Source organism: Cricetulus griseus, chromosome 3 (genome assembly GCF_003668045.3).
Source record: "Cricetulus griseus strain 17A/GY chromosome 3, alternate assembly CriGri-PICRH-1.0, whole genome shotgun sequence".
Taxonomy (NCBI): Eukaryota; Metazoa; Chordata; class Mammalia; order Rodentia; family Cricetidae; genus Cricetulus; species Cricetulus griseus.
In genome coordinates, this window is record NC_048596.1 from 14,292,343 (window position 1) to 14,306,309 (window position 13,967).

General features: G+C 50.5%; 1 protein-coding gene across 1 annotated transcript in view; it reads right to left on the reverse strand.

Annotated features, from left to right (window-relative positions):
- The window catches only part of Neurl1 (neuralized E3 ubiquitin protein ligase 1), an 81,780-nt gene that overhangs the window by 2,325 nt on the left and 65,488 nt on the right, over nt 1-13,967 (reverse strand). The window contains exons 4-5 of the mRNA XM_027407081.2: nt 6,054-6,743; nt 1,210-1,356 (exon numbers count right to left, since the gene is read on the reverse strand). Coding sequence (XP_027262882.1) covers nt 1,210-1,356; nt 6,054-6,743 — 837 coding nt within the window. The remainder of the gene's footprint in view (nt 1-1,209; nt 1,357-6,053; nt 6,744-13,967) is intronic.

The window sequence follows — 13,967 nt, forward strand, 5'->3', positions numbered from 1 at the left end:
AAAAGAGGAAAAAGAGGACTTCCCAAGAAATTTAAGGCATGACCCTCCGGCACTAACCCTTGGTATCCCCTGTGTGCTTTCTCAGAAGTCCCCTGGAGGATCAGGTACACTCTTCTGGGCTCCACGACTCCTATGCTCACGTATCCACATACACCCTACCAACACACACACACACGCACGCACGCGCGCGCACACACACACACACACAATTTAAAATAAATCTTTCAAATAAAAGATTTTTTGAAAAAGTCACAGCTACACGTCTGTGGTGGTCTGAACAGGTGTGGTCCCCACAGCCTCCTGTGTGAATGCTTGGTCCATAGGGAGTGGCACTACTGGGAGGTGTGGCCTTGTTGGAGAAAGTGTGTCACTGTGGAGGTAGACCTTGAGGTCTTATAAGCTCAGGTCTGGTCAGTGTGACAGTTTTTCCTTCTTCTGCCTACAGATCAAAATGTAGGTCGGATTCTTAGTTTCTTCTCCGGCACCATGCCTGCCTGCACGATGCCATGTTTACCACAGTGATAATGGACTAACCCTTTGACATTGTAAGCCCGCTCAATGAAATGTTTTCTTTTATAAGAGTGGCCTTGGTCCTGGTGTCTCTTCACAGCAATAGAAACCCTAAGGCATCTGAAGAGATAAGTCAACAGTTAAGAGGGCTTGCTGCTCTTCCAGAGGACCCGAGTTTGATTCTCTTCACCCTCATCAGTTAGCTTGCAACTGCCTGCTGCCTGTCATTCCAGTTCTGGGAGCACCCAGTATATCTTCTAACATCAACAGGCACTGCAGGCATCCATCAATGCACACACACACACACACACACACACACACACACACACACACACACACACACACACTCAAAATAAAAGATAATTAAAAATAACTTTTTAGGGCTAGAGAGGTGGCTTAGAGGTTTAGAGCACTGGCTGCTCTTCCAGAGGTCCTGAGTTCAAATCCCAGCAACCACATGGTGGCTCACAACCATCTGTAATGAGATCTGGTGCCCTCTTCTGGCCTGCAGGCATAACATACAGGTAGGCAGACCACTGTATACATAATAAATAATGTTTGAAAAATAACTTTTTAAAGCATAAAAGTCCCCTGGTGAGAGCTGCCAGCCCCTGCCCTAACAAAGGCTGCATTCTCCCTCTCTGGAGACTATGTATGAGGAAGGAAACATCGACCCAACCACAGGACCTTGGTACTCACCACCAGTAGAGCCACCCAGAGGCCCAGAACTGCAGGTGCTGGGTAGGGGGTCAGAGAGGCGGCTGCCCAGGGCACTGGGCGAGGTCGGAGTGGAGGCAGGTGAGCAGGAGAGAGATGGGCCACCCCGTTCAGCCATGATGGTGGAGCCTGATAAAGGGGGATGGGCCACAGTACCATTAGCTTAATGGAGAAAGCTCAGTCCCCACCCCCACAGAGGGCTCCCACATCTGCCTATAGAACAGTTGCAGACTCGGGGCAGGACCCCATAGTCTAGCTTAACTCCTGCCTAGTTTGGTAGCCCCCTTTCCCCTCCTAGGTACCTTTGGCCTTCAGAGAATAAAGTTCCCGTCCCTGCCTCTTACTTCTGCCTCCTGTCAGCCTCCTGTCAGAGTCCTGCCCTCTCTACCACAGTGCCTAGGAACCACCTGTTTTTCTCTGTACTGGCACCCTGGTCCCCATATTCTGGTCCTACAACCTTCCTTCCCTCCCTGCCATCCTTCTAAAGTCCTTCCCAGATGCACAGATGAGACTGGGGACAGAGCCTAGGGAGCCTCTTGAGGCTGTCCTCAAACCTCAGCCCCTGGGCAGCCATGGCTCCCCTAAACACAGCCTCCTGGTCACTGACTAGCCATACCCAGCCACATGGCCTGAAGTCCTGTCTTTTTTGCCTAAGAATCCAGCTCCGTTCTCCAGCAGAACCATAAGCTTTCTGAGAACAAGAGAAGCCTTGCTGCCTGTGAGTCCCACGGGCCCTAAGGAATGTTCTGTGTACAGCAGGTGCACTATTAGCTGTAACTCGTTCAATAGTGCTATTATCTCTAAGACCGATTAATGCATGTTCATAAGGTAGGTCTCTTTCTGTTCCTTTCTCCCTTCTCTCCTCCACACTAGAGACTGAACCTAGGGCTTCACTCATGTTAGGAAAGCATTCTACCACTGACCAATGTCCCAGTGCCCTTATCTAGCTTTTTATTTTAAGATAGGCTCTCACTAAGTGGCCTAGGCTGGCCTTGAACTTGCTCTGCAGCCCAGGCAAACCTTGAATGTCTGGGCCTCCTGCCTCAGCCTCTCAAATAGCTGGGGGTCACAGGCCCAGCTCATACAGTTTCTCTTACTACATTAATATTTTAAATTATCCTCTCTTTCCAAAAATCCATACCTATTTACTTTTCTTGCCCTACTGCATTAGTTAGCATTTTCAGAACAAAGTCTAGAAAGCAACCCTGATATAGTTGTCTTTAGTGAAAATAGTTCTGATCCACCAGTGAACATAAAGAAAGCTGTAGGCTGTGTGCGAGTGGATAAAGGAAATAGCCCTGAGTTATCAGCTTATGGGGGACTTTCACTAAGCCAAGCATTTACTGTAAGGGGAACAATGCCTCTCCATATGCTGCTACTGGCTTTGTTTTTCCTTTGGAGTCAGTCAGGATTCCCCAGCAGCACTTTGCTGACTAGCATGCCCAATTCTCCAAACAGCTCAGAACTATTAATAGACATTGGGCTCTGGGTGGTATTTCTTGACATAGACATTGGGCTCTGGGTGGTATTTCTTGACATAGACATTGGGCTCTGGGTGGTATTTCTTGACATTCACCTTGACCCACTTAACACCTGGGACAGAAAAGGTCCTGTGTTCTGTTTTAATTCCCTTTTGTTCCAGTCTCATAAACCCCTTTCCATGACAGATCCTTAGAGGAAAGCTACTTAGCTGTTATTAGGTGATGCTGACGCAAGAGTGTACCTTGTCTCTGTGTGCTTTCCCGTAGTACAACTGATAAAATCCAGAGACAGATATTGGGGTTTAAGATGAAGACCAGAAAGGCAAAGCAGACAGACTCTCTTACCTCTACCAAGGCTGAAACAGAGATCCTGTCTTCCCTGTGACTGGAAACTGAATCGCCCAAGAGACCCTTTGCTTCTTCCTTACATTCCTCTCTAGTGCTGGGATTAAAGCTGTGAGCTCTGTTTCTGTTTTAGACTGATTCACTCTAGTGTGGCCGAGATGGTCTTGGACTCACAGAGACCCATCTGCCTCTGTTTCCTGAGTCCTGGGATTAAAGGTGTGTGTCACCACTGCCTGGTATCTATGGCTGTGGCTAGCTTTGCACTCTGATCCCCAGGCAAGCTTTATTAAATCATAAACAATATATCACCACACTTTCCAATCCCTGAGAAGCATTTAGTGGAGCCAATTACCTCTCGCCTAGGCTCAAATTGTGTGTGTGTGTGTGTGTGTGTGTGTGTGTGTGTGTGTGTGTGTATGTGTGTATGTGTGTGAGTGTGTATTGTGTATGTGTGTGAGTGTGAATGTGTGTGAGTGTGAGTGTGTATGTGTGTGTGAGTGTGTATGTATGTGTGAGTGTGTGTATTGTGTATGTGTGTGTGAGTGTGTATGTGTATGTGTGTACGTATGTGTGTAAGTGTATGTATGTGTGTGAGTGTATGTATATGTGTATGTGTGTATGTGTGTATGTGTGTGTGTGTGTGTGGTGTTTATGTGTGTGTATGTGTGTGAGTGTGCGTGTATGTGTGTATGTGTGTGTGAGTGTGTGTGTGGTGTGAATGTGGGGGTGTGTATGTGTGTGAGTGTGTGTGGTGTGACTGTGTGTGAGTGTATGAGTGTGCATGTATGTGTGTATGTGTGTATGTGTATGCCTGTGTGTGTGAGTGTGTATGTGTATGAGTGTGTGTGTGGGGGTGTTTATGTGTGTGTATGTGTATGTGTGTGAGTGTGCGTGTATGTGTATATGTGCGTGTATGTGTGTGTGAGTGTGTGTGCTGTGTGTGAGTGTGGGGGATGTGTATGTGTGTGGTGTGTGGGGGTGTGTGTTTATGTGTGTGTATGTGTATGTGTGTGAGTGTGTGTGTATGTGTATATGTGCATGTATGTGTGTGTGAGTGTGTGTGAGTGTGGGGGATGTGTATGTGTGTATGTGTGTGGTGTGTGGGGGTGTGTGTTTATGTGTGTGTATGTGTATGTGTGTGAGTGTGCGTGTATGTGTGTGTATGTGTGTATGTGTGTATGTGTGTGTGAGTGTGGGGGTGTGTGTATGTGTGTGAGTGTGTGTGGTGTGTGTGAGTGTGTGTGTGTGAGTGTGCATGTATGTGTGTATGTGTGTGTGTGAGTGTGTGTGTGGTGTGTGTGTGTGTACGTTTGTGTCTGTGTGTATGTGTGTGTGCATGGATGTGTCTGAGTGTGCATGTATGTGTGTATGTGTGTGAGTGTGTGTGAGTGTGTGTGTGTGTGTGTATGTGTGTGTGTGGTGTGCGCGCGTGCTTCCCAATCCAATTGCATTTTAATGAATGAATTCTCTCTCTGGACTGATTCATCCTCCTTCCCGGCTGATTGTGGTTCACCTCCCTTCCTGATTTATCTTTCCTCGGCTCTAACTCCTTGGCACTCCGGCCTCCTTTCTTTGCACAGCTTTTCTAGTTGTTTCGAGAAGCATCCCTTCATCTGGTCTCTGCAGAGCTGGAAGTCTGCACTGATTTATCTGAGTTCACAAGCTCTCCGCTCACACCCTGAACAGCACCACATACACGCAAGCCCTGTGCTGTGCTGCGTGCCCTCACTACACGCAAGCCCTGGGCTGTGCTGCGTGCCCTCACTACACGCAAGCCCTGTGCTGCGTGCCCCTCACAGAAGGCGGAGCTCAGAAAGCAGCTCAACTTGGCTTAGCTGCACACACTAACAGCCCTGTCAAGCTGCCTGGTTGAGCCATGGGGTTGAGAGGCCCAGAGCTCTCCAACCTTGGCTAAAGATATGTTAGATAAAAATATAAATCAGCTGGGCATGGAGGTGCACGCCTTTAATACTAACACTCAGGAGGCAGAGTTGGATCTCTGAGTTTAAAGCCAACCTGGTCTACAGGACAGCCAGGGCTAGGTAGAGTCCCTGTCTCAGAAACACCATCGCCAAAATCAAACACCCAGAATCTATCCTACAGCTACAGAATTAGGATCCCTGGAGGCAGGATTCAAAGATCCTCACTTTACAGTGAGGCTAGTGAGAGATACCCAGCAGGGTAAACTCCCTGGGTGTGGGTGACACCATCCAAACGGCTGGCTTCCCGAGATGAAAAAACAGGAAGAAGAGACATGGAGCTAAGCGCAGGCACCCACCTCTCTGACAGCAGACGGATGCCATGTGACCGCCCTCACATTCCCGCCATTCCTCCCCCACTGTGACGGACTGTCCCCCTCACCATGAGCCAAATCAAACCCATCTTCCCCTCAGTTGCCTTCTTGTCAGACACTTGGTCACAGTAAGGGACACATCACCCAGAACAAGCCAGAGAGTATGGCTTAACACAAGCTACATCCTTTCAAACTGCCTCTTCTAAAGAGTCTGTGGTCCTGCAATCTCAGGCAGAAAGGCCACCTGCTCCCGGATTCCCCTATTCTGACACATTTACCGCCTTAGAATACACCAACTTCTCTGTTGCTGTTTTTGTTTTTGAGACAGTTGCTAAAAATCTCTGGCTGAAACTCAAAATGCTAACTCAAGTTAGTCTCGAGCTTGCGGAGATTCTCCTGCCTCTGCCTCCTAAATGCTGGGATTGCAGGCATGGACCACAACCAGCCAACCTGATTTTCATTAAGACTCAATAAAAGCCCCAAGGAAACTAAGTCTCTGTTGACTGCTGGTAGAAACTCCCTTCCCCGATTTTTACACGGAGGCGTATGGATCTGGCCAGGCTGCGTGTCTGAGTTGTTCTCTTGCCCAGACATCGGTGGGCCAGAAGCTTCCGCCCCGCCCAGAACTCACTTAGGGTGACTGTCTAGCTGCTAGCCCTAGCAAGACCACCATCACCATCCCAACTGGGACTGCGCCGGGCACTCACCGAGGATGCGGACCTGCGTGATGGCGCCATGCAGGCTGAAGAGCATCCAGAGGGGCTGCGAGGCGTCCACGCAAAGCTGCATGCCGGCCGGCGCGCCGTTGTGACTCAGGTGCAGCTCTCCGTCGGCGTTGACCACCAGGCCCAGGATGTCGCCGCTATGCAGAGGCCCAGGCACGCGGCACACCGCCCAGAACTCCTTGCGGTCCACTAGGGCCTCGGGGCTGAAGGGCAGGTCGGCCGGCCGCAGCGTGCCAGGGTCGCACGTGGTGACCCCGAAGGACAGCGCGCCGGCTCGAGCACCGCCCGACCGCGTGACCTTGATGAAGATGGTCTCGGCCACTCGCACCGGCCGGCTGGTGAAGACGAGCGCGCGCTCGTCGCGCCCGTGCTCCAGGCGCGCCACCGTCTGCTCGTCCAGGATGCGGACGTGCGAGCCGGCGCGCAGCGCGTGGAAGCGCAGGTCGCCGTCGAGCTGCGCCGGCAGCGCGCGGCTGTGCTGCGAGTTGAGCGAGTTCTGCGGGATCGGGCAGCCGGCGGGCGGTGCTCCGTCGTCGCCGTCGGTTCCCGGCACGTTGAGGTCGCACAGGCTCACGGAGAGGCGCGCCTCGTCCCCCTCGCACCGCAGGGACGGCCGCCGCAGCGCGGTGAAGGAGCGCGGCCGCAGGCAGTCCGGCAGCACCAGCTCGCTGTCTGAGGCGGGCAGGGCGAGAGACAGGGCGATCGTCACCTTCCCACAGCGGTGACTGCGCCACCCACACTAAAGATGCTACTGCTCGCTAAGGTGCAAAGTCGGAAAGCAAAGGGGGCACGGGAATGCGCCCTTAAACAAAGGCATGCCGCTGGAAGACACCGACTCCAAGGCCATCCAGTTGCTTCTAAATGCTTCCCGGCTGGCAACGCTTTCTCTTACTGTCTTCAGTTAACCTGCAGAACCTGAAGTGTACTGATTCTTAAACTGTATCAGGAGGGTGTCTTATTTTTCTGAGAGCCTCGAACTCAGTGTGTGTCACAGTACCCACTAAGACGGGCTGATTTCCTCTACCCCCAACGCCTCCATGGAAGAAAAAGTTTCTTCAATTCTAATCCCTAGGACTTCCCTATTTTATGTTTAACATCTAGAATGAGGCCAGAAGTCAGTCTTAGGTGTTCTCAGGCACCGTCCATGTTTGTTTGTTTGTTTAGAGAAAATCTCTTTCTCTTCTCTCTCCCCTCTCCCCTCTCTCTCTTCTTCCTCCTCTCTCTCCCCTCCCCCCTTTCTCTTCCTCCTCCCCTGGCTCTATTCCCCCTCCCCTCTCCCCTCTCTTATCTCTCTGGCCTGGGACTGTCCAAGTGGCCTGGGCTGGCTAGCTAGAGAGTCCCCGCATTCCCAGCAGCGGGATTATAAACACAGCACTACATGCCATCTTTTAAAGACAACAAACTCAGGCCTTCGTGGGTTTTGCCTACCAAGCTATCTCTGCAATCCTCAGAGCGGCTTTCAGACAAACAATAACCATTTGTCACAGGTACTGTTGACACATGACCCTCTCTCCCAGTTTCTTTGCATGAACAGTGGCATTTAAGCCAATACTTACCCTTTGAGGTTATCATTGTCACATAAAGACATTAATGTGAAGGGAAGTTAAATTCGTCCAAGAATAAAGACTTTTGAGGGCTTCACTTAGCTGCAAATGGCTCACTAATCTGGACAGCTAATACAAGCTTCATTTTGAAGACAATACACTCCAGCAAAGAGAAACACACCACTCTGCCTGTTAGCCAGCCAGCCAGAGGAAAAACATTTTCCATATTTGGATTGTGGCATGTCAGAGTCTTTTAAATGGATTTTAGTTTTTTGTAATTGCAAAAATCGAGTTCTACTCATAAACACCAATAATGTTTAACCTCTGTGAGTAATAAGCCGCTTTGGAAATATGATAACGTTGGCTATCTCGGAACACTGTCACTGAATGCTGTGGATAACTTCTGGGCATCCACGAAGTGCATCACCCCCTTCCATGGGCATGGACTTGGGCTCAAATCCCTGCTGTACACATTTCCTTTTTCACAACCACTTTTATTTTTTTCACATACTGTGTCCCAAACACCTTCTTTTCATGCCAACAGCTGCTTCTAGCCATATTCTTCTAATGGGTAGGCTATACCCCTGCTCTGTGGATCTATAACTTACAGTGACAGCAACGACATGTGCTGGGGTGACTCCCCCTGAATGCTATCCCTAAAACATCCTGTGGAGGCCATCCCACTGTAAGTACAGCTCAGGGGTGTTGGGTGACAGCCACTGAGTAAGTAGACTCAATATTGGTAAGGTCTGCCCATCCCCCAATGCCACACTTTTTGTTGTTATGTAGTTTGTTTGTTTGGTTTGGTTTTTTTCAAGACAGGGTTTATCTGTGTAGCCTTGGCTGGAACTCACTCTAGACCAGGCTGGCCTCGAACTCACAGAGATCTTCCTGCCTCTCGAGTACTGGGATTAAAGGTGTGCTCGACCACCACCCAGCATCACATTCATGTCAGATGGAACCCCTTCTGCAGAGCTGACATCCCCAAATCTGACTGACACCACTGTAAGCCACACCATGGCCTATGCCTTCCCAGGAGCCTCTGTGTGCCTAGGTGGCTGGGGAGCCCGCTGGAAGACCAAGCCAGCAAGAAGAACAGAGGTCTTCCACTGAAGGTGGAGGAGTTGCTAAAGCCCCTTTCCCTCCCTCTTCTGGAAACTGTTATCTGGACTGGGGAAGGTTAGGTGCTGCCCTTCCTCTTAAGTCTCAGGCTGCTCCAAAAGCCTCCTGGGCCCTGGCTGATTGAGGTTTCCCAGCAATGCCTTGGCAAGGAGGAGGGAGTCAACCGGAAAACTTGATTATTCCAGGGAATTGACTCTGACAATGATGGCAATGGCTTGGAGGCTGGGGCTGTGCAGAGACAGAGGTGAGGGGAACCGGGTAGACAGGAAGGAAGAGGTCAAGGGAGGGAGACAGGGTGGGGTATGCCTGGGCCCTGGAAAAACAGTCTCTGCTTCCTGGTCCCTCAGGGATTCCAGTACTGGGGACTCTAGGGTGTTGGGAGAAGAGAGGAGAGGAGAACATTAAGAAGAGGGATCAGAGATGCCCACCCATGACCTATGGAAAAGATCTCACACAGGCTAACCCAACCTCTCAGGACAGTCCGAGTCCTAGAGCTGAGCAGGCTGTGGTATGGATCTCAGTCGCACAGGCCATACATAGTTGTGAACACTAATTGAGGAAGTCGTTCAGTAAGCAAGGAAGGACTTTGTCCTCTGAGGGGTTGGGTTTCTCTCAAACTGAATTCTTCATCTCTGTATCTAATGCACAGCACCTCTTGAGCTCTGAGTCTGCAGTGAAGATGCATCTGCTCCCCTCTCCCTCCACACTGAAGAAGGCAGACACACCTTCCCACCACTTAGAGACCGAACAGACCCAGACAGCACTCCCAGGTATGCCCTGAGAAGGCTCAGAGTGACTATCGCCTCCAAAATACGGACATCCTACTCCAAATAACACAGCCTAAGGGTACTTTGGGTATCAGTTGGTTGGTTTTTGTAACTAAAATCCATACACTGATAGGCAATCTACTGATAGGAACATAGTTGAGCAGAGTGAATTTCAAGTCATCAATCAGCCTGGGTTCAAATCCTGACTCAACCTTGGACAAATGGCTTAACTTCACCGAGCCTTTCTTCTTCAGCTGTGAGAAATGTGACTGCCTTATAAAAAGCCATATTCTGAGGCTCACCTTGGAAGGATGCTGCAGGGATGTGATGGTATAAGGCCCACTGGGCACTTGGTAAAGCACCTGGCACATGTGATCATATGCCAGTGTGAGCCACTGTTTGCATGTCACCGTGGCCTAGGGCACTCTGGACCAGGTGTTAAGTGTTCTACCTGGTACTTGGCTGATGGCCTTTGTGTGAGCAACTCCCCCCAAGCATGTGATGGTGTGCCCAGAGAATGGAGTCAGATGCCTGCCTTGACAGGCTCTGGCAGGTCAAGAGTGGGCAGAGCCCCTGCTGCCCAAACAATTTCAGACATTAGCATTGGTAGAACACATGCCTAGCATGTACAAGGCTCTGGGTTCAAACCCCAGCACCACACACCCACACAAATACATTGTTCCTGCTGTCTGTAGATATATAAGTCACAGTGGGAACTCAGGTAATGCTCCTTGAATGACATTACTAAAAACCCAGGAGACGCAGTTCAATGTGGAGATTAAAAGAGAAGGCATGAGAGGGTGGACGGAGAGGAGGAGGCAGACAGGCTAGGGAATGTGGACTTATGGGAAATGTAGCTGAGCTCGGAGCTGGGGCTCAGCAGCAGCTGGAAGCGGCTAGACCCCCCAGCCCAAGAATGTCTTCTCCCCTTCCTCTCCAGCACTCAGCAGGAGCAGCTGTAGGCAGCCAGCAGGCTCCAAATAACTGTCCTAGCAGCTGGTCAGCTGTGCAAGGCCCTGAAATAGCTGCAACCCGAGACACAGAGCACCCAGCACATGGCAGAGCCGAAGGGCCCCTAAATAAACTAACATGGAGGTAGACATGGCTATCTCCAGCCTCCAAATCCAAGAGAACACCTGAAACTCTCCCAGGATGAGGGTAAATCGGATTCACAAGCCATGGGATGGCCCCACATTTGTAAGCAACAAGTTATATGATCAGCTGTCCGCTCAGGAGGGGTTGTGATGGAGACAGAGGTGGCTCAGTATCCTGAAAGCAGTTGCTCAGCCATTGTGTTTCGTGTCCATTTGGTGCCTGCCAATTCTGGAGCCTGGCAGTGATTCTGGACCAGAGCAGGAGGGCAGGGTTGTTACTACCCTCGTGTACTGACCCACAGGCAGAAGAGGGGTCAGACCTGGGAATCATTAGTTTAGGCTCAGAGGCAGGAAGAATTCAAATAGTTACAAGAGTCTTAGCATCTCAGATTGGGTAAGAACTCAAAGAAAATGAGGGACCAGGCAACCCACATACCATGGCCAACTTCTCATGCAGCCTTGCCTAGAATGCCCCTGGAGAAAGATCCCCACCTCAGAAAGCTTCCTAGCCCCTGTGTCTGTATAACTCCAACTGTTAAAAAATAACTTTCCTTGGGTGGGGCACATAGCTCACTTGGTAGGGTGCTTGCCCAGAATACACAAAGACCCGGGTTTGATATTTAACACCTAACCAGCCAGGCACCTGTGGTATACAACTGTAATCCCAGAACAGTGGAGGTGGGGGCAGAATCATCAGAAGTTCAAGGCCACCCATCCTCAACTAAATAATGAATCTGAAGTCAGCCCAGGCTCCATGAAACTTGGTTTTGGAAAGCTTTCCTGGTTTGGATTCCTGTGTGGCAGATCACTCCCTGAGGCTCCCTGAATCTCTTCTTTGGGATAAATGTTGCCTTGAGAATAAAACTCTCCAGCCCAAGCTGAGATGCTCATCCTGTTTTGGAGAGGGTCAGGGAAGGACTTGCCTAGGCAGCAGGACAGCCAGTCAGTGAAAGGCACTTTAGGTATAATATTGCTGGCAAGTTCGTGCAAATCAACCTGAGCCAGGCCATGGGTATCATTGGTTGGTGATGAGAGCCAAGGGCCAGCTCTCACCTGCAACACCCAGCCTTGCAACACATGGCTAGTGGCATAGGGTGACCAAGGCTGGGTCCTGGCACTGGCCTAGGGGCCTCTTTTGAAGCTGGGCCACCACTTCAAAGACTCTTGTTTGTTTGGATTCTCACATCCGCAGCACTGGGTAATCTTTTAGCATGGGGTTGCAGCAGCCAGCCCCCGTTTGGAAGGTGCTGCCAGCACACTTACTGTCTCTGTAAACATCCTCCTGCTGGTCTCCATCTGACCCAGACAGGAGAAGGAGCCATGGAGGCAGTACACAGCTCAGATGGACAAACCCTCTGGGCAGCACCCTGAAAACCACACTGGCCTCCACCCTTTCCCTTTAAACTCAGCTATGGGCAGCCCAGAAGAAACAAACATGGTTTCTGAGGCCACTGAGGGAAGTGTAAAATGTTCTAGAATCACTTGAAGTCAGACTCCTTGATAGAATCATGGAGCCAGAGGCCCCCAGAATCATTTGATGGAGTGGCTCTCAGACTATTGTTTTGTTTGTTTTGGTTGGTTGTTGACTTTGGTTGTGTGCTTTTAGTTTTTGAGACAAGATTCTGTATCCTGGGCTGGCCTGGAACTCACAGTGATCCTCCTACCTCAGCCTTCTGAACGCTAGGATGACAGGTGTGAACTACCACACCCACCTCAAGTGTTCATTTTTAAAGTAGGGATATCTTTGTTCCAGTACCACCAGACGTTGTGGTTGAAGTCTGGCAGGTGGGCCCCATGCCCATCTCCCCATGCCTCTGCATTTTACTGTCTCAGGGATGTCCTGGGGAGCACCAGGGTCCCAAAGAACCCCACTGGAAACCCACAGTTCTCATCCCAGATCTTAGATTGCATGGTTTTCCTTCGTGTTAGAAGACATGCATGGGGTTTTCTATTTGGTGATGATGACCATGGCAAGTATAGCAAATTTGGCAAACTGGGTATTCTCTTTTAACCTGAAGACAAGACCAGTTCTCACATTGTGAACTTTCCTGTATCTGGAAACCTCTGAAGACACCGATGAGTTAATTGAATAATTATGCCCATGTAATCCAGAGGCCCACAGCTCAAAGCTGGGCCTGGTCCCCAGTTCTGAAGGACCCAGCTCCTCCCTCCCCTCCGGTCCCACTAGGACCTTCTCACCCTACAAGTCTTACCAAGGCTCCTAGAACTACATCTGGAGCCAGTGAGACACTAGGTGGCAATGTGGCATTGCCTTTTCCGTAGGTGACAGGCAGTCCAGGTTTGGCAGTCCCATGGACCCAATCACACGCTGCCCAAGCTAGTCTGCTCTAGGTCATGAGAGCCAGATAAAGCTTTTGAGAATCTGGGGAGAACATCGGACAGTCAGATCTGCCCTCTATACAGAATAAGATACCCTGGGACCCCCATTACCTCTTTCTTGGCCCAACACTGCTGGAGCTCTGGTAGCCTCCTCTGCCCAACACGAGTGGATGATCCTGCCTTGAGCTCTCAAGCACCCTGTTCTAGACAAAACGGGTCCTCAGTGACTACCTGGGCGTGGGCACTCAGAATTGAGAGGGACTCACAACTAGAGAAGCTGGAAGGAAATACAGCCTAGGCTCCTGGTTCAAACAAGCCACTACCAGATGTATGACCCTGGGCAACTCATTAGACCTCTCTGCAAGGTCCTTGTACAGAAGATGCATGCCACCTTAGAAAACAGGACAGTGTGCCATGCAACCCACTTAAACCTGCACAGACCCCAGGTGTTCATGGGAGGGTGTGTCACCCTGTGTAAGGGAAGGCGGGAAAGAACCTAAGGTGCAGGAGGTCTTGGTGCCGCTGCTTGACACAATTGGCAAAATTTGAAGTGAGGAGAAAAAGAAAATGCCTGGAAGAATTTCTGCAGAAGGAACAGTAAGATTTTTGGGGGGAGAGGGAGCATTGGATATAGCCCAGGCAGGCCTCATGTAGCCCAGGCTGGCCTCAGACTCGCTAGGTATCTGAGCATGACTTCATCGTCCTGCCTCTGCTTCCCATGTATTTACACTGCCATACCTGGTCAAATTATTCCTCTTAAGGAAAATTGTCAAAGAGTGGGAAACCCGCATCAACATAGCATTCCTAGTGGTGTACCTCGTCCCAGGACTGTTCCAGGCTCCTTAAACTAGCTTCCGGAATCTAGCAGCTAAGGCTGAGCAGAGACATTGGTTAAGCCAAGAAAGCAGCTAGCCCACCCAGGTGGCAGTGCAGCCCTCAGCCACGGACAGCATATCCTCAGCACACCTGGGACACTTACAGCCCCAGACCTTGTCTCAAGGGGCTGTGGCTGTTCTCCATGCAGGGCAG